Genomic DNA, 26,810 nt, shown 5'->3' on the forward strand with positions numbered 1-26,810 from the left:
GATGGTCTAAGGGCCCGGGAGGGAAGTTTGCCCGGAAATTCCACCGTCAGCCTCAGAGCACCAGTTTACCTGGGATCATCTCCATCAGGAAAACCAAAGACCCTCCCCCAAAACAGCTTTGTGGGATGCCTGAGGAACTTTCAGTTGGATTTGAAACCCCTGGACACTGCTTCTGCAAGCTTTGGGGTGTCTCCCTGCTTGGATGGCTCTTTGGAGAAAGGCATCTACTTTTCTCAAGAAGGAGGTCATGTCATCCTAGCTAACTCCGTGCTTTTGGGGCCAGAATTTAAGCTTGTTTTCAGCATTCGCCCGAGAAGTCTCACTGGAACTCTAATTCACATCGGAAGTCAACCTGGGGAGCACTTATGTGTTTATATGGAGGCAGGAAAGGTCACGGCCTCTGTGGGCAGTGAGGCAGGTGGGATCCTGACATCGGTCACACCAAAGCAATCTCTGTGTGACGGACAGTGGCACTCAGTGACAGTCACCATAAAACAGCACATCCTGCACCTGAAACTGGACGCAGACTATAGTTCCACCGCTGGACAGCACCCCGTCCCCACTGCCCGCACGCAGGAGCATCTGCACATTGGAGGTGTCCCAGCTAATTTGAAAACCCTGAAGCTTCCTGCGTGGAAATCCTTTTTTGGCTGCCTGAAGAATATTCAAGTCAACCACATTCCTGTCCCTGTCACTGAAGCCGCAGAAGTTCGGGGGACTGTCAGTCTGAATGGCTGTCCTGACCACTAACTCAAACCCATCACAAGGCAAGGAAGTTCACCTCCGGAAGCACTGATTACCCAACGCCCCTCCCTCTCCCCTCTCAAGGTCGTTCTTGACTTAAGACACCATCCCGATGGGTTTATTAGCAAATCTCATTTTTAATTCCAACCACACATACCCATCATTTTGGCATTCAGTGCTACATATATATTTTACATAAAAATCCCATTTCTTGAAGAGGATGAACAAATCCTTACATGCTTCTGGTAATATCATTTTCCACTAAAAGTTTGATGTCTTTTAAAGAACATTATTTTCCACTTGTTAAAAAAAATATCTTTCAAAGCACTTTAAAAATACAAAAATTTTACATGTGTTAAGATGTTATAATTTATGGGGTTAAATAAATGCAGTGTTCTCTTCAAAAAAAAACACCTTTTTTAAAAAAAAAAAAAACTTTATTGTAAGGAGAGAGGGCATTTTATAACAGCAAAGTCAGAAATTCCCCATCACTCAGATAATTTAAATTTATCCTAGGCACATAATAATGCAGCTCAAAACAACCTTAACAAAAACAGCCAAAACTTCTACTATCCCCTCCCCCCTTCGCTCGTATGTCCTAACAACTAAACTTTAACAAAAGGAGGGAAGGAAAAAGATCACGATCTCACAGTCCCAGAATTTTCCATTTCTCCCAAACTTAAAAGCCAACAGTAGCCATAAAAAAGTGAGAAAGTGAGGGGTTCTATATGAAGTTACAGATTAAACTGAATGACAGATGTAAAAAATAAACTGAAAAGTTTAGCAATGCTTAAAATGAAATCTGCTTATTACAAAGGACAGACTTTAAAAACGTTTAACATCATTTTAGCTTCATCCTTATGAAGCAACCAAGTTAAAACAATGAAAACAATGACTCATTATATTTTTCCTTATTAAACTCCTGACCATTGTTGACTCCCATCCATTTCTAGTATTCAAATAATGATCTAAACACAGCTCAAAGGGAAATAATGTACTTACACTGGCACAACAGGAGACTTCCCAATATTTTATATTTGAAATAACCATTTTTAATTAACCTATTAAGAATTTTAAAACTAATGTTCACATTTTCAATTCAACAAGTCTGTGGGTTAGTTTGCTTTTTGGTTTGTTTGTTGGTTTTGGGGTGGAGGTAGGGACTAAAATCAAAATACATTACTTCCAGAGCTGACAATAATATTGTAATATACAAGTCAACCTTCAAATTCCAGATTTGCTTTTTTCAGCCATGCCTTCATTTTGGTAACAAAAGTGGCCTCCTGTGTGTTTCTATCAAGTCCATTTATAACACATTCAACATAGAGGAATGATAATTTCTCACAAGTTCAGTTGGGATGGGTTGGGGAGTGGGCACCATGTAGAGCTAATGGGAGCACTGTCCCATGGTGTGAGTTCAGTTTCTCACCTCACCAGCACCTTCTCTCAATGCCACCTCCCCCAACACAGTAGAGTTTCATTCATAATTTGGATTTTTAAACCAGAAGGTTGTTTTGGTCAATCCAAAATAACCCAAAGAGCTTGCTAAAGTTACATCAATAAGCAGCTTTTTATAGAAGGACTGAAAGAATTAAATAGAAGGCACAGTATAGCACTGTAAAGCTTCTTCAGATCTTGATAATCTTTTTGTGTGTATATATGGAACCCAAACTTTCTTTTTTGTTGTTAAAAATGTCTGATGAACAATCAGAAAATCCTTATTTGTCCTCTTTCCCTTTAGTTTTTCTGTATACCATCTCTCGAAAACTGGCCAGAATCTTGTTTTCTCTCTTTCGTCTCTCTTCTTGGTTAAAGGATGCAAGGGCTCTCTTCTCATCAGCACTATAGATCTGGTTCTCTTTTCGCAGTCGCACAGCCTCCATTCGGCGATGCCTGGAGATAATTTTATTTTTGGCTTAATTTCTCAGTAATTATTTTCATAGTGCTTCCTCACTAATCCTTTCGTAATACAGAGTAGTCTATTTAAAAAGCCGACAAATAGAAACTGTTTCTGTAATGAGTTAGATTTTCAAAAGATCATTCATTTTATCTGCTGACATGTCCTTTGATTCATTTCTAGTATTCAAATAATGATCTCTGCGGTTCTGTCAATAGGGTGAATGTTATTAATTTCAAATACTAAGGGCCTAAGTCTGGTTCTGTTATTTCCAGTAAAACAACTAGGAACAGGCAAATTATTAAACTTCCTAAGTGATATGTAGACCTGACAGTAGGATAGATAAGATTTAAGTTGTCATCTAGCAGGTGGAACTTCTTCAAAGTTCTAATTTATCATACAACCAAAAGAACCAGGTTTAAATCTACAATCGAATTTTTGGGTGAGTTTTGTGGGTGGATTTAACTTCCTTAGAATTCAGTTGCAGCTCAAAGAAAAGAAAGAAGGGATTTTAGCACAAGGACCAAATCAGGAAAGTATAGGGGTCGAGGCAGAGGGAAACTCTTACATCATCTTCAAAAGGTCTGCCTATATAGAAGGAAAACTTCATGAAAACCTGCCTCTTTTATGTATATGTACCCAATCCTACACAATCAATTCAAGATGAAGCTTGAACTATGCCTAGAAAAACAGAGCAAACTGAGTAAGGAGAAGAGGGGAGGATCATTTCAGGTTAGTGTGAAGGTGGGGGAGTGGCAGGTGGTAAGTCAAGGAGACGACAATGTATTTAGGTTGCTCAGGGTATAGTGAGTAGTTTATCTGGAACGGAAAGTGCCATGTGAATGATGCTGTAATAAACATCAATGTACACATCTCCTAGTACATGGGAAAGATTCTCTTGGGTATGTAGGTATGGAGTTGCTGGGTCATAAAATATGTGAATGCTCAACTTCCCAAGATAATGTCAGAATGTTTTCCAAAATCGTTGTACTGATTTATACCACCACTGGCAATACTTAAGAGAGCCTGTGGATCCACATCCTCTCAAATGCTTGGAATTGTTAGAACTTTGAACTTACCTCTATCAAATGGGTGTAAAATGGTATTTCCATATGTTGATTTCCATTTCCAATGATAACGAACATCTTTTTTGTATGTGTAGGCCATATATTTTTTCCTTCTGACAAATGCCTGTTTGTGTCATTTTCCCACTTTTCTTTTGGATTGTTTATAGGTATTCTTTAAATACTCTCAATACTAACTATCAGTTGTGTGTATTACAAGATCTCATCCCAGCTTGGAACTTGTCTTTTTACTTATTTTAAGATGTCTTTTGATAAACAAAAGTTCTTATTTTTAACTCAGGCAAATTTATCAATATATTATTTTATAGTTAGTGCATTTTTTTTGGCCTTCTTTAAGAAATACTTCCCCACCCCAAGATCTAATAGAAATCTCCTCATATTTTATACTAAGAGTATTAAAGTTGTTTTTGACGTTTAACTCCTGATCTAGCTGCAATGATTTTTAAATATGGTGATACAGGGTTCTACTTTCATCTTTTTCCATACAGATAACCATTTTCTTCCTGATCCATTTATTGCCTAGTTCATTCTTTCCCCGCTGATCTGACATACCAGCTCTTTCATATAACAAAGTTCCATACATGTATGGCTCTGCCCCTGGGCTCTGTACTTTATTCCATTGAACAGTTCATTTGCTACGCCACTCTTCCAAAGTGCTGCAAGCTTCATAATAAGCCCTCATATATGGTAGGGCAAATCACCTTCCTGCTCTTCTTCAGAAGTAAGATGGCTATTCTTGGCCCTCTAGTCTAACATATAAATTTTAGAACCATCTTATTACGTTTCATGAAAATCTCAGTTGTGATTTTGATTGGAACTGCACTGAATCTACAGATTAATTTTGGAAGAACTGACAACTTTACAATATTGCCTTCCTATTCATGAACATGATACCTCTCCATTTATTTAGGTCTTCTTTAATGTCTCTTAATAATGTCTTATAGTTTTCCCTGTAAAGGTCTTGGACATCTTTTGTGAAGATTTATTCCTAAGTCCTTCATATTCTCTGATACTATTATAAATGTTTTCTTTTTATTTAACTACATTTTCCAGTTCTTTGTTGCTGGTACATAAAAATGCAATTGATTTTTGGGTATTAACATTATATCCAACTATTTGTTAAACCTTCCTATTATTTGTAATTCATCTGAAGATTCTTTAGGATTTTCTATGTAAAAAATCATATCATTCACAAAAAATGACAGTGTTATATCCTCTGTTCTAATTCTTATGCCTCTAATTTCTTTTTCTTGTCTTACTAGTCCTTAGGTATAATGTTTTCAAATATCAGTCCTCAGAATTCCAAGATTCTGGAGATGCTTCAGGGGTTCCACAAATATTTGCCTCCAATTTCACTTAAAAATGTTTACCCACTTTTAAAAGTTTATGAAGTTTTAAAAAATCCAAAATTCAGTTTGATCTTGGTACTGATACCCTATTAGTTCACTCTCCTTGCTCTTCCTGGGACTTTGCTTTCTCTTCCCAATTTTGTATTCCTTTTCTCATGCTAAAACTGATCTCTGTTCTCTGTCATAATCCTTTTCTGCTCTTCATTCTCAGAGTCCAGAGAACTAGAGAGTCCACGTTCTCTGACTCCACAGAGAACTAGAGACAAACTCAGAAAACAGGAAACACTGTCTTATGTAAATGCTTTCCTAACTACCAGAATGCCACATTCCTCGTGGGGCAGTGATAAATAGCTGAATTTAACTATATCCTCCGGAGGATAAACTATCTGTACCAAAATATGGATTAGAAAAGGACACTGAAAAGACTGATTCTTTGAAGTTGGAGACACAGCCGAGTTGCATACCTACTTGGAATTTTAGACAACTATATTTATACTAACAAAACCAATATTAAACCAATATTTATACTTTACTTTTCAACAGGAATGGTCACTTAATGAAAATCTGTCACCAAAATATAATTTTGGTAGTGAGAAAGGAAACTGACCTCAATGCCAAGAACATACCTGCTACCACTCATTACGTAACCCGAGCATTCAAATGATGCAATTTCTTCACTTGTCAAGCCAATTTCACCTCTTCGTGGGATACGTTTTCCAGCTTTTACATACTCAGCCATAGCTGCACCTTCACCAGGTAACAGAGCATGGCCGTAGCTACAAAGTAATATAGAATTCAGAAAAGGTTCATTATAAAAAGTTCATCATCTAAAGAGAGCACAAAAAACCATTTCTCTCAGAGAACAGTAGGAATAACAGTTGCTGGGCAGCATGCTGGGAAGCCCAATGTAAATTACTTTAACTTAACTAGGGAACACTGCACTGACTGTGACCTATATCACTAACCCAAAAATGCAGAGGTACTTTGGAAGAATAAAAGAACTGATGTTAGTGAGCATATACTCATGGTTTACAATTATGGATCAATTTTCCCCACAGGTATTGCCTTTATTGCTTCTGCCTCCAGCAAATTCCTTTTACCTTTTTCCCTTTAAAAAAAAAAGTAAAGAAATAATATATCTCAAATTAACATATTTATTAGACTTATAACCAATAATAATGCTATACAGTAACGGTTCTCAAATAACTTTCATTCAAGGGGACTTTGAAAACTACCATCCCTTCATTCAATTCACTGAATTCTTCTTGAATAGCTATTAAACTCAAAGCTTGTAATATAAAAATAATCTCTGTTCTTATGGCACTTACATATTAATAAGAATATAACACTAATACAACGTAGAATATATAACACATTGCACAAAAGAAAGAAAACGCTATGAGGACTAAAGGATTAAAGAGGGGTAGGAGGACTTCCCTGGTGGTGCAGTGGTTAAGAATCCACCTGCCAATGCAGGGGACATGGGTTCGATCCCTGGTCCGGGAAGATCCCACATGCCGTGGAGCAACTAAGCCCGTGCGCCACAACTACTGAGCCTACGCTCTAGAGCCCACGAGCCACAACTACTGAGCCCGTGTGCCACAACTACTGAAGCCAGTGCACCTAGAGCCCGTACTCTGCAACAAGGGAAGCCACCGCAATGAGAAGCCCGTGCACAGCAACGAAGAGTAGCCCCCGCTCGCTGCAACTAGAGAAAGCCTGCGTGCAGCAAGGAAGACCCAACGCAGCCAAAACAAACAAACAAACAAATAAATAAAAAAAATAAAACAAAGTAAAAAAATAAATAAATAAAAAATAAAGAGGGGTAGGAATCACACCTACCTGTGGCGGGAAGATATTGGGAATCAGCATATGCCCCCTCCTTTTGAAAAGGGCTTTGAAGAATGTTAAGCATTTTAACAGGAAGAAATTGGGGGTAGTAAAGAAATCAGGGCTGGGGAAAGAAGGGAAGGCACACTGGGGGGAGAAATAAGGTGAAAGTGCACAGTGAATACAGGGAAGTTTTAGTTCAGCTCAGTTGGAACCTGGCATCTAAATAAGGGAGTAGAGGAAGATAAGCTTGGAAGAGGAAGTTAGGACCATACTTTTGGGTACGGTACTTTAGAGATTATAAACACACTCTTAACTTACTTCAAAGGTTTATCATCTTGAGAGGCAAGTGTTTTGGGAGCCTCTGGGCCAATCAAATCTGAGGGTTCTTCAGGCTCTGCACAAAAGATGTTCAGAAACATATTCACATTTTGACTAATCAGTTAATTTAATGTTTTATCTGTTCTGAGTCGAAGTCTATCAGAAGAACCTACTTGATCGATCCTTCCAGGGATTCTCCAGAAACTCTTCTTGGGACTCTTTAGAACTTGAATCACTGGAATCTCTTCTGCTCTTCTTAGACTTCTTTTTCTTATATTTCTTCCTGTAATGATTATAATTTGATATAAATTGATTTAATATTCCCATGCTAAAGGGCATCTTATTTTTTTCAAGGCAATGAAGGACTGACTGAAATGATCTGGATGCTCAGCTAATTCAAACTTATTAGAGAAGAACTTTAATTAAAAAAATCTAACTTATTTAACCAAATCATGTTTCACTATAAAAAAAAAGATCCCGGGGCTTCCCTGGTGGCACAGTGGTTAAGAATCTGCCTGCCAATGCAGGGGACACGGGTTCGAGCCCTGGTCCGGGAAGATCCCACATGCCACAGAGCAAGTAAGCCCGTGCACCACAACTACTGAGCCTGCACTCTAGCGCCCACGCGCCAAAACTACTGAGCTTGTGCTCTAGAGCCCGTGTGCCGCAACGAGAGAAGCCACCGCAATAAGCCCGCGGGCACTGCAACGAAGAGTAGCCCCTGCTCGCCAAAACTAGAGAAAGCCCGCGCACAGCAACGAAGACCCAATGCAGCCAAAAATAAATAAATAAATAAATTTATTTTTTTTTAAAAAAAGATCCCTAAGGGAACAATAAAATACAGTTCTCATGTTGTAGAAAGGTAGCAGAAATAAAGCAGTTTAAAAAACAGCTCTTGGGTTTCCCTGGTGGCGCAGTGGTTAAGAATCCGCCAGCCAATGCAGGGGACATGGGTTCGAGCCCTGGTCTGGGAAGATCCCACATGCCACGGAGCAACTAAGCCCGTGCGCCACAACTAGTGAGCCTGCGCTCTGGAGCCCACGAACCACAACTACTGAAGCACGCATGCCACAGCTACTGAAGCCCGTGCACCTAGAGACCATGCTCCGTAACAAGAGAAGCCACCCACCACAATGAGAAGCCCGCGCACAGCAACAAAGAGTAGCCCCCGCTCACTGCAACTAGAGAAAGTCCGCGCACAGCAACGAAGACCCGATGCAGCCAAAAAAAAATAAATAAAATAAATAAATTTATTAAAAAAAATTAAAAAAAATAAAAAACAGCTCTTACCAATTTGAACATCAACAATTTTCAGTGTAATGGATTAAAATACATCAAATATGTTTGAATCCTTGGGTTCATAATGATACTAAAAAACCCCAACTCATTATTTTGAAAACTCATAAAACAAAAAAAGTAAGCAATTATTCTGCCCTTACTATACCAACTACACTTCAGAGTAACCAAATAGTTAATGAGGGTAGGTTTCTCATATAGAATTATTCTACCTAATACATGAAGAAAGAAAGCCAGAAGTAGACCATCACCACTTGGCAATGATATAAGGGACCTAGACAATGACTACTGATGCCGGTTAATATGACAAAAAGAGATAACCAGACATTATCTGCCTCCTGCTGCAAGTACACAGCACCGCCTATGAAGTATTCCTGCCAGAAACTCAAATCTGAACCTTATCAAGTGTCTAGACCTAACTGTCAATCTACAGGAAATACAAAGGATAGAAAACATGTTAAAAGAACACTGTAAGAATACAACCAGCAAAATCCATACCGCAGGAAACCCTCCAGGACAAATGATTTTGTTTCTGCTACAAAAAAACTGCAGGAACAAAAAGGGAAGGGGAAGCTATCTATTTAAAGAGATGTAAGAGACATATCAACCAATCACAATTTATGTACATTGTTTGGATCCTAATTTGAATAAACTATACCAAAAACTACTGAGAATTGAATGAACAATTACTGTTAAACATTTTAGGCGGATTAACAGTATTGTACTTTTTTTTTTTTTTTAAAGAATGCCTATCTTTTAGAGAAACTCGCAGCTTTATGGATGAAATGATATCTGGTATTGGTTTCAAAATAATGGCGGGGCGGGCATTAGAGACTGCCAATGAGTTGATACTTGTTCAAGCTGGGTGATGGTTACATGGAGGTCCATTACACTATTTTATATAATTTTCTATATTTTTGAACTTTTCCATAATAAAAATTAAAGAAAAAAACTGACGATCTGCGTTTCTTCTTCTTTTCCTTTTTCTTGGCTTTCTTTGCTCTCCTTTTTGTATCTCCATCTGCAAATTATAATTAAAAAAATTTTTAATTCTAAAACCCCAATACTCTTGAGTAGATAAATATCTTATTACTCTTCCAATTGTTGTTACAGAGAAATTCATTCATTCAAATTCATTCAAACATTTATTTCTACTTGTTAGGAAATGTGCTAGGCACGGGGGACATAGAAATTAAAATTGCATTTGGTTATATAGGGTATTATTATTAACCTTATTGCATGAGATAATAGTATTGTGGTTAGATACAAAAATGTCCTTATTGTTTAGAGGTGTATACAGAAATATTTAGGGTGGCAGTGTGGTATTTGTAATTTACCTTGACTATCTCAACAAAAAAATCCCTATCTGAAGCAGGTATGTCAAAATGCTAACAAATGTTAAACCTGAGTGACAAGTACTGTACATGGCATTAATAATACTACTCCCTTTACTTTTCTCAGTGTTTGAGTATTTTCATGATGTGTGTGTTTGGGGGTTTGCTTTCCAGGAGCTCATTCTAGTGGAGGAGACACAGGGAAAGAGGCAAGTAGAATCTGAGTGAGAGGGAAGCATGGGGTGCTCTGGGCATACAGAGGAGTCTCAAAATCAGGCTGATTTGGGGAGGGTGGCTGAGGAACGGTTGACCAGGAAAAGGTGACTCTTAAGCTAGTTCTTTTTAAAATCAGTTTCATTACAAAAGTAATGCATGCCCATCATAGCAATGAGTAAGCCAAGCCGCGTGCAGGGAGAGACCGGCATTGTAGGCAGATGGACTCTCTGCGTCAAGCGACAGAGTCAAGAGAAAGGACGTGCAGTATCAAGGAGATGGAAAGTCATTCTTAGGCCAAAGAGGACGCTGCAGGAGAGCCACAGGGTACGTGTGATGCGAGAGATCAATCGGGATCTGACTTTACCCTGAAGGCCATGGAGAACTGCGGAAGGATTTTAAGTAGGGACCGCCATGCTCAGATTTGCGCTTCAAGAAAGCTCAGCCTTCCAGCAGTGAGGAAGAAAGGTGACAGTGAGGGCCAGGAAACCCAGGTGACATCAGAGGAAGGGGTGCCTTAGTGTAACGTGTCCCCAGAGGAGGCACCCTCTGTCAGTCATCAGCCAGGAGAGGGCGCAAAAAGGCGGCTTTTTTGTGATGTGCTGCCCCACAGGAAGTGTGACACCTAAATCAGCTGCTGGCCTGAGGGAGTCCCCTGTGGTGCACCTTTTTGAAAATTGCACAAAGGCGCCCACTGAGTGTGAGAATCTCACAAAAGAGCCGCTCCACTGGGCTGAGGCAGCCCCCTGTGGCTTGGTTTGGCACCACACGTGTCACAGACTAACCCCAACTTGGTTCGGTGCCACATGCCTTGTACAGCTACACACAACCAATCTGTAGTCACATGGCTTAGGTTTGAATCCCAACTGTGTGGCCTTGGGTGCAGTACTTATAACCTGCTCTGGGCCTCCATTTCTCCATCTCTAAGATGTGTCCTACAGTGACTGTGTGGATTAAATAGCAATAATGCATATCAAGCACTTAGCAGGGTGCCCAACACAAAGTCAGTGAGTGTTCAAAACTCTTGGCTATTACTGTTTTTAAGAACCTTCTTCTAAAATAAGCTTTCAAGAAGTACAACTAGTTTTGAAGCAAGGCTCACAGAAGGATGTTGGCTTTCTTACCACTGGAGTCTGTTTCAGAATCAGAGTCACTGTCACTATCATCAGAATACTTCTTGTGTTTTCTTTTAGATGATTTTTTCTTCCTCCTTTTCTTGGGTCTTTCTTTTGAATGATTAGACTTCTTCTTCTTCTTCTTTTCTTCTACATAAAATACAAATAAAAAACTAACTTCTAAAGAAGTGTTTCTGAGCATCAATTTTATTGTATTAAAAATACTGAAAAGGAATTGATGACAGGCGATGAGTAAAGTCTAATGTTCAACTATTTATAAACGTATTTTTTAAACTTCTCAATAAAAAAGTCCTATATTTAAAAAATACCTTCTGAAGTAGAAGCCGAAGTGGTGCTTTTCTTTGGCTCTTCGTCCTCTACTGGTGTATGTTCATCAGAGCTGAATTTAAAGAAAATTGTAGTAAGAATCAGAAAAGTGATAAAATATGGACCACAGAGTATAAAAATATACACTTAAAATTTTTCAATAACAAATTGATTGTCTAAGAACCATTCAAAGCCAGCACCGGACTGCTTTTTTAACAGTATAGCTTATCGGCCAACCACCTTCATAATAGTAGAATAATCACTTACATTTGCATAAAGCTTTCGAGTTAACAAAATGCTATTCACACTGAAAGCAGCATGAAGGATTTATATTTTCGAAGAAACCACAAGGCAAATGCAGGGAAGCAGGAACCATAAGGAAAGAGAGAGAAACTGGAGATAAGAAGGCTGAGGGAAGACTTCATAATTTCATTCTACTTGAGGAACAGACATACGGTAGAGCAGCAACTGTTCTGTCTCCCCAGAGCAAGAATCTAACACACTACAGCTATAGAGATTTCATCCTGTTTTAAGAGAATTCTGAAAATGAGTATTATTAACATTCTACAGTAGCTTAAAAAGGGAATTTCCATATCACGGTCTTTTCCTCTGAAGATCACATCTGGAATAATTTAGAAATTGCCTAGAAAATTATATTTAGGATTCCTTTCAACTCTAATTCTTTGAGTATTCTTTTAAAATAAATAAATTTATTTATTTATTTTTATTCTTGGCTGCGTTGGGTCTTTGTTGCTGCACGCGGGCTTTCTCTAGTTTTGGCGAGCAGGGGCTACTCTCTGTTGCGGTGTGCGGGCTTCTCATTGCGATGGCTCCCCTTGTTGCAGAGCACAGGCTCTAGGCACGTGGGCTTCAGTAGTTGTGGCGCACGGGCTCTAGAGCGCAGGCTCAGTAGTTGTGGCACACGGGCTTAGTTGCTCCGTGGCATGTGGGATCTTCTCGGTCCAGGACTCGAGCCCATGTCCCCTGTATTGGCAGGGAGATTCTTAACCACTGCACCACCAGGAAGCCCTCTTTGAGTATTTTAAAGGTATCTGTTAGAACAAGTTTCAGTATCTCAACATAATAAAGACAATATATGACAAGCCCACAGTTAACATCATACTCAATGGTGAAAAGCTAAACAAGACAAGGATGCCCACTCTCACCACTTTTATTCAACATAGTATTGGAAGTCCTAGCCAGAGCAATTAGGCAAGAACAAGAAATAAAAGGCATCCAAATTGGAAAGGAAGAAGTAAAACTGTCATTATTTGCAGATGACATGATACTATATATAGAAAATCCCAAAGACTCCACCAAAAGACTCAGCACCAATAAATGAATTCAGTAAAGTTTCAGGATACAAAATCAATACACAGAAATTCGTTGCATTTCTATACACTAATAACGAATTATCAGAAAATGAAACTAAGAAAACAATTCCATCAAAAAGAATAAAATACCTAGAAATAAATTTAACCAAGGAAGTGGAAGACTTGTACACTGAAAACTATAAGACATTGATGAAATAAATTGAAGAAGACACAAAGAAATGGATTTTCTATGCTCACATATTGGAAGAATTAATATTGTTAAAATATCCATACTACCCAAAGCAATCTACAGATTCAATGAAACTCCTACCAAAATTCCAACGGTATTTTTTCACAGAAATAGAACAAACAGTCCTAAAATCTGCATGAAACCACAAAAGACCCTGAATAGCCAAAGCAATTTTGAGCAAGAAGAACAAAGCTCGAGGCATCATGCTCCCTGATTTCAAACTATACTACAAAGCTACAGTAATCAAAACAGTATGGTACTGCCATAAAAACAGACATATAGATCAATGGAACAAAACAGATAGCCCAGAAATAAATCCATGTATATATGGTCAATTAATTTATGGCAAAGGAGCCAATAATATACAATGAGGAAAGGACAGTCTGTTCAATAAATGGTGCTGGGAAAACTGGATAGCTACATGCAAAAGAAGGAAATGGACCACTATCTTACACCATTACACAAACATTAACTCAAAATGGATTAAAGACTTGAATGTAAAACCTGAAACCATAAAACTGCTAGAAGAAAACATAGGTGGTAAGCTCCTTGACATAGGTCTTGGCAATGATTTTTTGGATTTGACACCAAAAGCAAAGGTAACAAAAGCAAAAATCAATAAACGTGACTATATCAAACTAAAAAGCTTCTGCACAGCAAAGGAAACCATCAACAAAATGAAAAGGCAACCTACTGAATGGGAGAAAATATTTGCAAATCATATCTGATGAGGGGTTAATATCCAAAATATATAAAGAACTCATACAACTCAACAGCAAACAAACAATGTGATTTAAAAATAGGCAGAGGATCTGAATAGACATTTTTCCAAAGAAGACACACAGATGGCCAACAGGTACATAAAAAGATGCTCAACATCACTAATGATCAGGGAAATGCAAATCAAAACCAAAATGAGATATCACTTCACACCTGTTAGGATGAATATTATCAAAGAGACAGGAGGTAACAAGTGTTGGTGAGGATGTGGAGAAGAGGGAACACTTGTACCCTGTTAGTGGGAGTATAAATTGGTACAGCCATTACAGAATTCAGTACGGAGGTTCTTCAAAAAATTAAAAATTGAACTACCATATAATCCAACAATCCCACTTCTGGATATATATCTGAAGGAAATGAAATCAGTATCTCAAAGATATATCTGCATTCTCATGCTCATTGCAGCATTATTTACAATAGCCAAGATATAGAAACAACCAAATATCCACTAACAGATGAATGGATAAAAAAGAACTGTGAGAAATATACACACACACATACCCCACAGTAGAATATTATTCATCCTTAAAAAAGAAAGAATCTTGCCATTTTAGACAACATGAATGGACTGTGAGGGCATTTGCTAAATGAAATAAGTCAGACAGAGAAAGACAAATATCATATGATCTCACTTATATGTGAACTCTAAAAAACAAAAAACCACCAAGCTCACAGACACAGAGAACAGAATGATGGTTGCCAGAGGGTGGGGCATGGGTAAAATGTGTGAAGGGTATAAAAAAGTACAAACTTCCAGTTATAGAATAAATAAGTCCTGGGGATGTAATGTATAGCATGGCGACTACAGTTAATAATACTGGGGCTTCCCTGGTGGCACAGTGGTTAAGAATCCGTCTGCCAATGCAGAGGACACGGGTTCGAGCCCTGGTCCGGGAAGATCCCATGTGCTGCGGAGCAACTAAGCCCATGCGCCACAACTACTAAGCCTGCGCTCTAGAACCCGCGAGCCGCAACTACTGAAGCCCGCACGCCTAGAGCCCGTGCTCTGCAACAAGAGAAGCCACCGCAATGAGAAGCCCGCGCACCGCAACAAAGAGCAGCCCCCGCTCGCTGCAACTAGAGAAAGCCCGTGCGCAGCGACAAAGACCCAACTCAGCCAAAAATAAAAATAAAATAATAATAATACTGTATTGCATATTTGAAAACTGCTAAGAAAGTAAATCTTAGAAGTTCTCATCACAAGAAAAAAAATTTATAACTATGTATGGTAATGGATGTTAACCAGACTTATTGTGGTGATTGTTTTGCAATATATACAAATATCAAATCATTATGTTGTATGCCTGAAACTAATATTGTATGTCAATTATACCTCAATAAAAAAAATAACAGGTGGTGGGAAAAAATAATTTTTTTAAGAAGAAAAGAGAACTCTCAGATAATAATGCTTTATCACCCTGTTACAAATAACAGGTTTACCTGTCAAGCACATTGTCTCAACTCAATCTAAAGAAAACACAGAAATAGAGGAGAGGGAAGAAGCAGCTTATGAATAGCACCAAAGAGAAAAAAAAATAGGCAAAAAGAAAAAGTATTAGGCCTTCAACAATACTGCATGCAGGAAACTAAACAAACCCATATCAGTATATTCATTTTTAAAAAACGCTTTGTAATGCTAATGTCTGACATGCAATCAATTACTGGATTGAGAAAAAATAATTCAAAATAATATAAAAGTATTTGTTTCAACACTGAACCCTTCTATGAATAGGAAATTAGCACCTCATGAATTATAATTTAAAGAGAACAATTAGCATGCTAAAATCCACTAGGAGCATGTTTTAATCCTTAGGTATGTTCAATGTTTTTAAAACTTAAGGAGTAGAATAGCATAACTCATAAGAAAGAGGAAAAAAAAGAGCTGTAGTTAAAGTTCTTAACAAAAAATTTGACAATAGACTCTGGATTTAAACAAATGTTGCATTTAAAAAATATATTTTTAAATCACTTACTCTGGTTCTGGATTCTTTGGAGAAAGTCCCCATACTTCAGGAGCTCCCAATTCTCCAATCCTCTCTCTCTCACTTAATCTCCTAGAAGAGATAAGCAGGTAAATTATAATTCCATGGCTAAACTGTTTCCTAAATATATAATAAAAGTCAAAGGAGTCCAGTTAAGTTCCATTTTCCCTTTACAGTTTAAACTTTAAACTAATAAAAACTTGGTTTAAATGTAAACTCAACACTTAGGATCTGATGTTCTGACAGTACTATCAAATGGTACAGACTACAGACAGCCTGACAGGCCAGGCCAGAAATTCAGCCTGGGAGGCTGTCGAGTGTGTCCCTTCCGCCACATGCATGACAGAGCTCCTAACTGCTCCTTTCATCTTCTGCAATATGTGACAGAGACAGTCTTACATTTGGAAATAACTTCAGTTGTTTATGTATCCTTATGAAAGTAAAGAGAATTCTCTACTTTTGATAAGGTCAAACCTTCTGTTTTCAGAAACTCAGGAATTAATGAAGAAAATAACAACAAAGCATTAGAAGTAGAAAATAAAAGGAGCTCTGAAAGTGAAAGAAAAGTTTTATTTGACAAAAACTGTACTCAATGAGATACAGCACTTGTTTTCTGTTTTCCCTTTAATTCCTTTTTCAAAAAGGAGTAAATCCTCTATCTACTCTTGGAAGACACAAAATTTTTTGTTTTGTCTTATGTTTTGTGATTTCGTCTCTTAATTTTTGATATTACTTACAAACACACACACAAAACACAAAAAAACTAAGGCTTAATTCCTCAAAGTTTAGCTGCTGTGATGCCACTTGTTTAAAAAAAAAAACGTTACAAAATAAATATAATTGGTTTGATTTTTTCAAAATAAATTATTTTTCTTCTTTATTCAGGGTAAAAGGTGTAATCATGCAGAGTCAGACTCAGGTTTCCCACTTGAAGTAACATGGACCTGGAGTCTGTCATGCAGAGTGAAGTAAGTGAGAAAGAGAAAAACAAATACCGTATGCTAACACATATATATATATGGAATCTAAAAAAAAAAAAAAATGGTTCTGAAGAACCTAGGGGCAGGACAGGAATAAAGAGGCAGCCATAGAGAATGGACTTGAGGACACCAGGAGTGGGAAGTGTTAGCTGGAACGAAGCGAGAGAGTGGCATGGACATATATGCACTACCAAACGTAAAGTAGATAGCTTGTGGGAAGCAGCTGCCTAGCACACGGAGATCAGCTTGGTGCTTTGTGACCACCTAGCGGGGTGGGATAGGGAGGGTGGGAGGGAGGAGATATGGGGATATATGTATATGTATAGCTGATTCACTTTGTTATAAAGCAGAAACTAATACACCATTGTAAAGCAATTATACTCCAATAAAGATTTTAAAAAAATCTAATAGGGGACATACTTATAGCCAAACTTTGAATATATACATATAGGACAAAGAATGCCTGACAGGCTGAAAAAAGCAAGCAGTCAAGTTCTTATCCCTCCCACCACCTGACTTCATCTGTACTCTTCAGATAAATTATTTATCTTCTAAATGTACAAATGCAAATTTCATCCAAGGAATTCTGACATCTTTTGGTGAGGAATGTCTAATAAGAAAACTGGATGCTTTTTGATCGACACAGCCTGGGGGTAACTTTCTGGAAATTCTAATTTGGAAAAGTAGGTCTCCAACCTAACTCAGGGCTGTTTTTACTGTTTCTGCTCCCATGCCCAAAACACTAACAGCTAACACTTAAGGACTATTTATTATGTTCCGGGCACTAAGTCATTACAACTCTTAAAAAGCTTTCGTGCTAATTTTATCCCCTTTTAAATGGTGAAGAAATGAAACTCAGAGAGGTTAAGTGACTTGCCCAAGGTCACACAACTATTAAGCAGCAAAGGATGGCTTCAAACTCAGGCAGTCCGATTCTGGAGCCTGTCCTCTTCATCACTACGTTTTATTACCTCCCACTCCTGGAAGAAAAAGATTCATGAAGACATCGCTCAGCTGTTGGAACCTTAACCTGCTCCTAAATGCCTGTTACACTTTTTAATTTCTTGGCTTTTTTAAAAAAACACATACAGTATGGTAAAGCACTCAGTACAGTAACTGATACACAATTTAACAACCAATAAGTGTTAGATATTAAGACTTACAAAGCATATAGTAACTATATATGAAGTATAACCTTTAAAAATTGTGAATCACTATATTGTACACCTGTAACTTAAAACACTGTACATCAACTATAATTCAATTTTTAAAAAGTAAAAAAAAATTTTTAAACTTACAAAGCAATAATTATAACCCTTTTCCTTTCTCCTTCTTAAACTATTCATTTTCCACTCCAATACTCAGTCTCATTAGAGGAGATCTGATCTCACCCTGACCTCATTTCTCATGGTCAAGATTGAGACCACTTGACAAGATCTTTCTCAGTGTAGTCCAATCTACAGTTTAGCAGATCACTTTTCCTACATTTATTCAAACATCTTGTTTCAGAGGTTTTCCTCCCCTCCAATTTAAACTTAATCTCAACCCTTCCCAAATCGCTACAAAACAATTCCACTCACTTACCCTATCATCTCAAACCCGTTTGATCATTCAACAAGCAGTGGTTGCGCGCCTACAAAGTGCTAGACACTGTGAATTTTGTGATCAATAAAACCGGGCTCCTCCTTTCCGTGAGCTCAGTCTAGTGGGGAATAAAACATGCTCACGAATGATAACGACACACCAAGTAAATGCTATAATTCCGGTACGTCTGAGGCTCTTGGCCATGTCCGCTACAAGCCAGGAGGCAGGAGGGGGTTGCGAGGGCCCAGGGCACTAGATGAAGGGGCCCGAGGAGGAGTGAAAACCTAGGGTAGAAAAGGCGAATAAGCTGTTACCGTGGGTGGACTGAAGGAGGGGATGAAAATGGGCGCAAGTCAGGGAGAGAAAGCGAAATGGGTATAGTCGGGAGCAAGATGAAGGATAAATCGGACACTGAAGGCTGGTGGGCTCACGAAAGATAAGGTGCGTTCGTCTCACTCACTTCTGCCGCAGGCTCTCTTCCCTCTCCTTGTCCAGGAGGCTAGGCCATGGCTTGTCGCTCCCGTAGGGGCGTGAGTAGCCGCCATAATAGGCGGACGAGGAGGCAGAAGCGAAAGGGGCGCCCCGCGGCGCGGAAGGCCGCTCTCGAGAGCGTGACCGCGAGCGGGAGCGGTAGGACTGGTTTCGGGAGCCTTGGCTGGGGCCACTCAGTTGATGGCTAAGGCCATTCCGGTCCCCGGACCGAGAGCAAGAGTGCGAGCGAGAGCGGCGGCCCCGCGGGGAGCGAGAGGATTTGCTGGGCTTAGGGCTCTTCGACGAACTGCGACGCTTCCCCCCGGAGCCCGAGGCCTCCCACTCCGGGCTGCGGGAGCCAGACACCGGAGCCATAGCTGTTGCTGGGTCCCCGAAGCCGTGGGAGAAGGGGGCGCTCTCGCAAGTTGGGAAGATCTCCGTTGCCTTGGCTCCCAGGACCAGCAGCCGCGACACCACCCAAACCTGATAAAACCTTGGAAACAGTTCCGAGTACGTCTTCAAATTCCTTCCCCGGACCTAGGCGGTCCTGCCAATGGGACGGGATGTGTGTATCCGTATAAAGAAGCCGGTGGGGCAACCAGGTCGGCTCATCCTTCGGGTTCCGAGTGAGGCTGCTCAAGTCTAAGCTCTACTGGAGACACTGAAAAAAGTACACTTTTTTCAGCTTGAGTTGAAATAGTTGAAGGGAAGGACGACAGGCCACAGGACACATGTCACTGAGCGGCCGTATGAACCATAAATACGTTGTAACTAAGTAAGTAAATAAATAAATGTGTCTATGTATGTATGTATGAGTGCGCGGGCATGCGCGCGCGCAAACATACACACACACTTTTTTTTTCTTTACAATTCCAAGCAAATTAAAGGGGGTTTATCTAAATTGGTGGAGAGCTACAATGTCTGAGCCCCATATTGCCCAGTTAGCTTAGAGGTCACAAATTCTGTATTACTGATTTGAGCCTGTTAACATTCCAGTTAGGTTCGCAGCACAGAGGAAAACTGCATATTTATCCCTCAGCCACCCATCGCCACCAATGTGCTCCAGCAAAAGGAATTTATAACCCTCTCCTTGTCTAGTTCCTTAAACTAGTCCCATCATATGTGAGGACAAAAAAAAAATGTTGCCTGCCATACCAATAAACTAGGAATGTCGCCCTCCCTCAAGCCACCAGCCACTGCAGCTGCCTTGACCCCCCCACCCTACCCCTGAGGGGAATTCAGGGTGTTGAAAAAACAGGATAGTGGCCCTAGATAGGGAAGATGCATATCTAAGGAATAATTGCAATGAGCCCAGACTTTGGCATCTTCCCATACAGAGAAAAGCACTAAAGTCATTAACTTGAGATGTCTGGTTGTTTTGTGATTAGCAGTAATCTTTTGATGTTCAACTACAGGTTTTTTGTTTTTGTTTTCCAGCAAAAACTCCTATATATCGTGGCTCCTCCCTTACCACTTCGGAACAGTTCCTCAGAGCTCTCTGAGAGGCTGTCTCCCAGGCTATAGTCCTCAGTAAGGTCCCCAAATGAAACATAACTGGCAACTTTTAGGTTGTGTGTTTTTCTTCAGTCGATATATACTAGCTCAGCAATACATGGTTAATGGTCATTATTTCTATTCATTTTATACTGTTTTAAATGAAAGAGCATTAGAACACTAATTATACTAATTTTTAAACTTTATTTTTAAAAATTTTATTGACGTATAGTCGATTTATAATATTATATTAGTTGTATCTCATGGTTTTGATTTGCATTTCTCTGATGATTATCGATGTTGAGCATCTTTTCATGTGCCTGTTGGCCATCTGTAGGTGTTCTTTGGAAAAATGTCTATTCAGGTCCTCTGCCCATTTTCTAAAAAATTTATTTATTATATTTATTTATTTTTGGCTGCATTGGGTCCTCATTGCTGCGTGGGCTTTCTCTAGTTGTGGCGAGCGGGGGCTACTCTTCGTTGTGGTGCGCGGGCTTCTCCCTGCAGTGGCTTCTCTTGTTGCAGAGCACGGGCTCTAGGTGCGTGGGCTTCAGTAGTTGTGGCGCACGGGCTTCAGCAGTTGTGGCGCACGGGCGTAGTTGCTTGGCGGCATGTGGGGTCTTCCCGGATCAGGGCTTGAACCCGTGTCCCCTGCACTGGCAGGCAGATTCTTAACAGCTGCGCCACCAGGGAAGCCCCCCCTGCCCATTTTAAAATTAGGTTGTTTGTTTCTTTGATATTGAGTTGTATGTGCTGTTTATATATTTTGGACATTAACCCCTTATTGGTCATATAATTTGCAAATGTTTTCTTCCATTCAGTAGGTAGTCTTTTCATTTTGTTGATGGTTTCCTTTCTATTGACCTTAATTTTTGAAGGCACAATGAGTTTGCTCTGGAAATTATTTTTTAAAAATTATTTCCAGTTGTAAAGTACATTTAGTGGTAGGAAATCAATAATGATGATAGTAATGGACACCATTATATTGAGCACATTATATGTGCACAGCACTTTACATGTATTATCTGTATTCCGCATAACAACCAGGGTTAATATTCTACATTTCAAATGTTTTTAGAAAATGAGTCTCAGAGAGACAAATGTGCCATAAATCAAGTAAATGGCAGAGCTGAGGTGCAAACCAAGATATCTAAAAAGCCCAGATTCTTAGATGTCAATGAAAGGTGGTAGAACATTTTTCCCTTTTCTAATCGCAGTCAATCTCTCTTCCACCCTCCCTGTCTTCTTCCGTCCTGTACTCAGTTCCCTGCCCTGCCCCTCACCTGCCACTGTTGTGGAAATTCTGAATCCAGTCTATCAGTAGTTAGATGGCCTCTGGGGTTTTCCTCTTAAGAAGTAACCTATCAGACCATGAAAACTAATGCCATTGATTATTGGAAATCTCCTTTTTTTGGAATTTAAGAGAAAGATGTACAATATAATGTTAAATGGAAAAAGCGGACCACACTACTGGATATCTTCTATGTAAATACAATTAGCCATGGGATGAGGACCAATAACTGAATTGAGTAAGAGAAGTTATGTTATTTGGGATGGGGATTTAGGGAAATTTCTAATAAGACAGTTTTCAGTGGAAAACCTATGCCTAACTTTTGTGACACCTGGCTGTACACTTTCACATCAATTGCCTGTAAAAGCCAACTTCGGAACAGTGCTTGGTCTACCTGCCCAATGGCTGGTAGGCATGCATTTTAGTTCCAATGAGAAATCCTACCCCTACACCTCTGATTTGCATGTTACGCTTATTGCTCAGCTTCCTTGGAGCAGCCTGTGTTTTTTGACTAGGAAGTGAGGAGGAAGCCAGAGCACGCAGGCAGGTATAGGTAGTGAATGGAGTCAGGCAGATGTTGAGTCCTGTGGAAGCCCAGCCCAGCCAAGACAAGGAATCATTCACATTCACATTGATTCGTTCTTTACAGGAGTTAAATCATTTGTGTGTTATGGGCTATGAGGGCATTCCGCTTTCATTAACTACTTCTCTTTGTAATCTGAGTTGCCTGGACAGGTTCATGACTACCACCCAGAGCACCAAGGCTGGGATCTGGGTTGTGGAAATGAGGGTTGAGGTGGTAGAAGTTAGGGGGACTCTTTTGTAGTCTGTGTCCGTTTGAATTTGTAGGTGCTTTCCAGTTATACCAACGATTGTTTAAGAACTTCCAAGACTAAAACAAAGTTTTAAATTACTAATCTGTTTTGAAAGGATTTACAGGCTCAAAATCTGAACTACACACTTAAAAATTTTTTTCTTCCCAAATACTTCTTGGTTGATACATACTTGTGGTCTCTAGTAACTCTGCTATGGTGCCAGCTTTGTCAGTCCCTCTAACACTAGGATTTCTTCTCTGATAATGAATTGATGCTCCATTTATAGGAAGGAGTTTGATGATATTAGGCCTCTAGATGTATGGAAAATTTATCAAACTCTTGGGTCAGCCAATATGAATTTCACATTAGAAAACTGTGCCGTAAATGGACAATTATTTCTAGCTTACGCTCACTGGGAGGAGCTATGTCTGCCAACAGGTAGAAAAGCAGCTAGAGTTTATGGGAGTGTTCTGATGGCCCAAATTAGCACAGGATGAAATGGAATGATGTGACCATTGCAGGATATATTTGAGCTAAAGTGTCTGTGTGTGTGTATGCAAAAGATAGAGGAAAGAATGAATAATGCACTGCACAGAGCATGGCTTGGATGGAGAATTTGAGCGTTTTGCTGCCCACCAGGCCCCTAGGGGAATAGGATGTTGACCAGCTTTGCTAGAGGCTAGTGTTGAGCGTGGGAAAGCTCATCCTCAATGTCTGAGAAGGGTGGAGACTGAGGAAGCCGCAAAACTTGGCAAATAACTCAGATCCTGAAGCACAGCCAACGGTTGTGGTATCACAGATTCCAAATAAAATTAAACAACTATCAATTCACATCTCTGTGTGAAAGAGGAGAAAAGGGAAAGACGGTTGAATACAGAGGCAAAGAAGATACAGCCCTCCACTCCTGCATTGCTTAATTCCAATTTACTGATGTCTTTATTTGTGGCATTTAAGGTGTAAAACTTTGGTTGTGATGATATTAAAAGATAAATGTGCTGCACATTTGCTGTTCCTTTAAGGGCAAATGTTAAACATGGTATTTGATTTCCTCGGGCTGCCGTCTTCTTTTCTTCTTTCCTTCTCCTTCTCCACATCTCCCTTCCTCCTTCCTTTGCTTTAAAAATGAAAGAACATGAGTTTCTCAGAATGAGGTTTTGCAAAATTTAACCAACACCACACAAAGTACTTTTATATCTATTATCAGATAAACTACACCAAGAAACCGAAAATCCAAGATAGGCACATCTTGAAAACATGGAATTCAAACAAGCGGAGATGCTAGCAATATTCACGCTTTGATCTTGTCTTGCTTTTTAAAAAAATTAGTAGACTTTATTTTTTTTTAGACGGTTTGCAGCAAAATTGAGCAGAAAGTGCAGACAGTTCTCATACACTCCCACTCCACCCTAGCTAGCTCCCTGCCCCCCACAGTTTCCCCTATTGTTAACATTTTGCATTGCTACATTTGTTACAGTTGATGAACCACATTCATGCGTTGTAATTAACAAAAACCTGTTATTTACATTAGGGTTCACTTCTTTGTGTCCGGATTCCTTTGGATTTTGTCAAATGCTAAAGGTCATGTATCTGTCACTGCAGTATCATACAGAATAGTTTCACTGCCCTAAAACCCCCCTGTGCTCCACCTATTCATTGTTACTCTTCTGCTCTCTTCCCCTTCCCCCACAGCTGGCAACCTCTGAAATTTTTACTGTCCCTACAGTTGTACCTTTTCCAGATTGTCATATTGTTGGAATCAGACTGGCTTCTTCCACTTAGCAATATGTATTTAAAGTTCTTCCATGTCGGGACTTCCCTGGTGGTCCAATGGTTAAGACTCCGTGCTCCCAATGCAGGGGTCCCGGGTTCGATCCCTGATCAGGGAACTAGATCCCACATGCTGCAACCAAGAGCCTGCATGCTGCAACTAAAAGATCCCGCGTGCCGCAACTAAGACCCGGCACAGCCAAATAAATAAATAGATAAATAAATATTAAAAAAAATAAAGTTCCTCCATGTCTTTTCATGGCTTGGTAGCTCATTTGTTTTTTCTTTTTTTAAAATTTAATTTACTTTTTTTAAAATTAATTTTTATTGGAGTATAGTTGATTTACAATGTTGTGTTAGTTTCTGCTGTACAGCAAAGTGAATCACTTATATTGATATGTATACCTATATCCACTCTTTTTTAGATTCTTTTCCCGTATAGATCATTACAGAGTATTGAGTAGAGTTCCCTGTGCTGTACAGTAGGTCCTTGCTGGTTATCTATTTTATATATAGTAGTGTGTATATGTCAATCCCAATCTCCCAATTTATCCCTCCCCCACTTTCCCCCTTTGGTAACCATAAGTTTGTTTTCTACATCTGTGACTCTATTTCTGTTTTGTAAATAAGTTCAACTGTACCATTTTTTTTTAGATTCCACATATAAGCAATATCATATGATATTTGTCTTTGTCTGACTTATTTCACTCAGTATGACAATCTCTAGGTCCATCCATGTCACTGCATATGGCATTATTTCGTTCCTTTTTATGGCTAAAATAGTCCACTGTATATACGTACCACATCTTCTTTATCCATTCATCCGCCGAAGGACATTTAGGTTGATTCCATGTCCTGGCTTTTGTAAACAGTGCTGCAATGAACATTGGGGTGCGTGTATTTTTCGAATTATGGTTTTCTCTGTATATATGCCCAGGAGTGAGATTGCTGGATCATATGGTAGCTCTATTTTTAGTTTTTTAGGGAACCTCCATACTGTTCTCCATAGTGGCTGTACCAATTTACATTCCCACCAACAGTGTAGGAGGGTAGCTCATTTCATTTTATCACTGAATAATATCCCATTGTATGGATGTATCATAGTTTATCTACTCACCTATTGAAGGACATCTTGGTTGCTTCCAGGTTTTGGTGATTATGAATAGCTACTACACACATTCAAGAGAAATTTTTTGTGTGTAGACATTAATTGTCAACTTACTTGGGTAAATATCTAGGGGTGGGATTGTTGGATTGTATGGTAAGAGTATGTTTAGTTTTGTAAGAAACTGCCAAATTGTCTTCCAATGTAGCTGAACCATTTTGCATTCCCACCAGCAATGAATTAGAGTTCCTGTTGCTGCACATCTTTGTCAGCATTTGGTGTTGTCAGTGTTTTGGATTTTAGCCATTCTAATAGGTGTGTAGTGAAATTTTGTTTTAATTTTCAATTTCCAAATTCCAAATTTGGAATTTCCAAATTTCCAAATTAATTTTCAATTTCCAAATTCCAAAATTTCAATTTCCAAATGATATTGAGCATCTTTTCATATTATTTGCCAACTTTTTATATTCTTTGGTGAGTTATCTGTTCAAACATTTTGCCCACTTTTAAATAGCATTGTTTGTTTTTTTGAGTTTTAAGAGTTCTTTATATATTGTGAATACAGGTCTTTTATCTGATATGTGTTTTGCAAACATGTTCTTCCTGTCTGTGGCTTGTCTTTTCATTCTCTTAACAATGTTTTTTGCAGGGCACACATTTTTTATTCTAATGAAGTGCAAGTTATCAGTTTTTCTTCATGGATTGTGCTGTTTGTACAGTTTTCTTCATGGATTGTGCTTATGCATAAACCTAACAAAATATATTGCACATATTTTGTTAGGTTTATACATAAGTATCTCAGTTTTGGCATGCTAATATAAATGGTGTGTCTTTAATTTCAAATTCCAATTGCTAATTGCTGGTATATAGGAAAATGATTGAATGTGTCCTGCAATCTTGCTATAATCATTTATTGGTTCCAGGAGGGTTTTTTGGGGTTTTTTTTTTGTCAATTCCTTGGGAATTTCCACCTAGACCGTCATGTCATCTGAGAACAAAGACAGTTTTATTTCTTCCTTCCCTATCCCTATACCTGTTTTTTTTAAATAACAGTGAACTTTTAAAAATAATTAATTAATTAATTTATGGCTGCGTTGGGTCTTCATTGCTGTGCGCGGGCTTTCTCTAGTTGCAGTGAGTGGGGGCTACTCTTTGTTGCGGTGCGTGGGCTTCTCATTGCGGTGGCTTCTCTTGTTGCGGAGCACGGGCTCTAGGCACGCAGGCCTCAGTAGTTGTGGCACGTGGGCTCTAGGGCGCAGGCTCAGTAGTTGTGGCACACAGGCTTACTTGCTCCACGGGATGTGGGATCTTCCTGGACCAGGGCTTGAACCCCTGTCCCCTGCATTGGCAGGTGGATTCTTAACCACTGCGGCACCAGGGAAGCCCCCTATACCTTTTATTTCACTTTGTCTTAGCGCATTACCTAGGACTTCCAGTATGTTCTTCAATAGGAGTGGTTAGAGGGGA

The 26,810-nt window shown here is 39.2% G+C and overlaps 2 protein-coding genes across 11 annotated transcripts in view; one reads left to right on the plus strand and one right to left on the minus strand.

Moving 5' to 3' along the window:
- Positions 1 to 1,169: 1,169 nt before the first annotated feature.
- On the minus strand, positions 1,170 to 19,386 carry NKAP (NFKB activating protein). Of its 3 annotated transcripts, none has more exons than XM_082445572.1 (9): positions 18,861 to 19,386; positions 15,828 to 15,908; positions 11,514 to 11,584; positions 11,194 to 11,334; positions 9,480 to 9,543; positions 7,400 to 7,509; positions 7,227 to 7,302; positions 5,702 to 5,851; positions 1,170 to 2,637 (listed from the first exon to the last, which is right to left on the minus strand). In XM_082445572.1, the coding sequence occupies exons 1-9, from the start codon at positions 19,244 to 19,246 to the stop codon at positions 2,463 to 2,465; spliced, it is 1,254 nt and encodes a 417-aa protein (XP_082301698.1). In that variant the 5' UTR covers positions 19,247 to 19,386; the 3' UTR covers positions 1,170 to 2,462. The 3 variants fall into 3 exon arrangements, with proteins under 3 accessions (XP_082301698.1, XP_082301700.1, XP_082301699.1); XM_082445574.1 differs by having other exon boundaries at positions 5,683 to 5,851; XM_082445573.1 differs by lacking the exon at positions 15,828 to 15,908.
- A 145-nt stretch (positions 19,387 to 19,531) lies between these two features.
- Positions 19,532 to 26,810, plus strand: part of LOC309652084 (uncharacterized protein) — a 60,261-nt gene continuing 52,982 nt past the window's right edge. For 7 of the 8 annotated variants that reach the window (XR_014258550.1, XR_014258551.1, XR_014258552.1 and 4 more), the window contains exon 1: positions 19,558 to 19,646. Coding sequence is in view for 1 of the 8 variants with exons in the window: in XM_082445607.1 (XP_082301733.1) it covers positions 19,603 to 19,646 (44 nt within the window). In the remaining 7 variants the exon portion in view is untranslated. Of the gene's footprint in view, positions 19,647 to 26,810 lie in introns of all 8 variants that reach the window. The other variant, XM_082445607.1, reaches the window with a different exon arrangement.

The sequence above is a fragment of the Balaenoptera physalus genome (genome assembly GCF_965194825.1).
Source record: "Balaenoptera physalus genome assembly, chromosome: X".
Taxonomy (NCBI): Eukaryota; Metazoa; Chordata; class Mammalia; order Artiodactyla; family Balaenopteridae; genus Balaenoptera; species Balaenoptera physalus.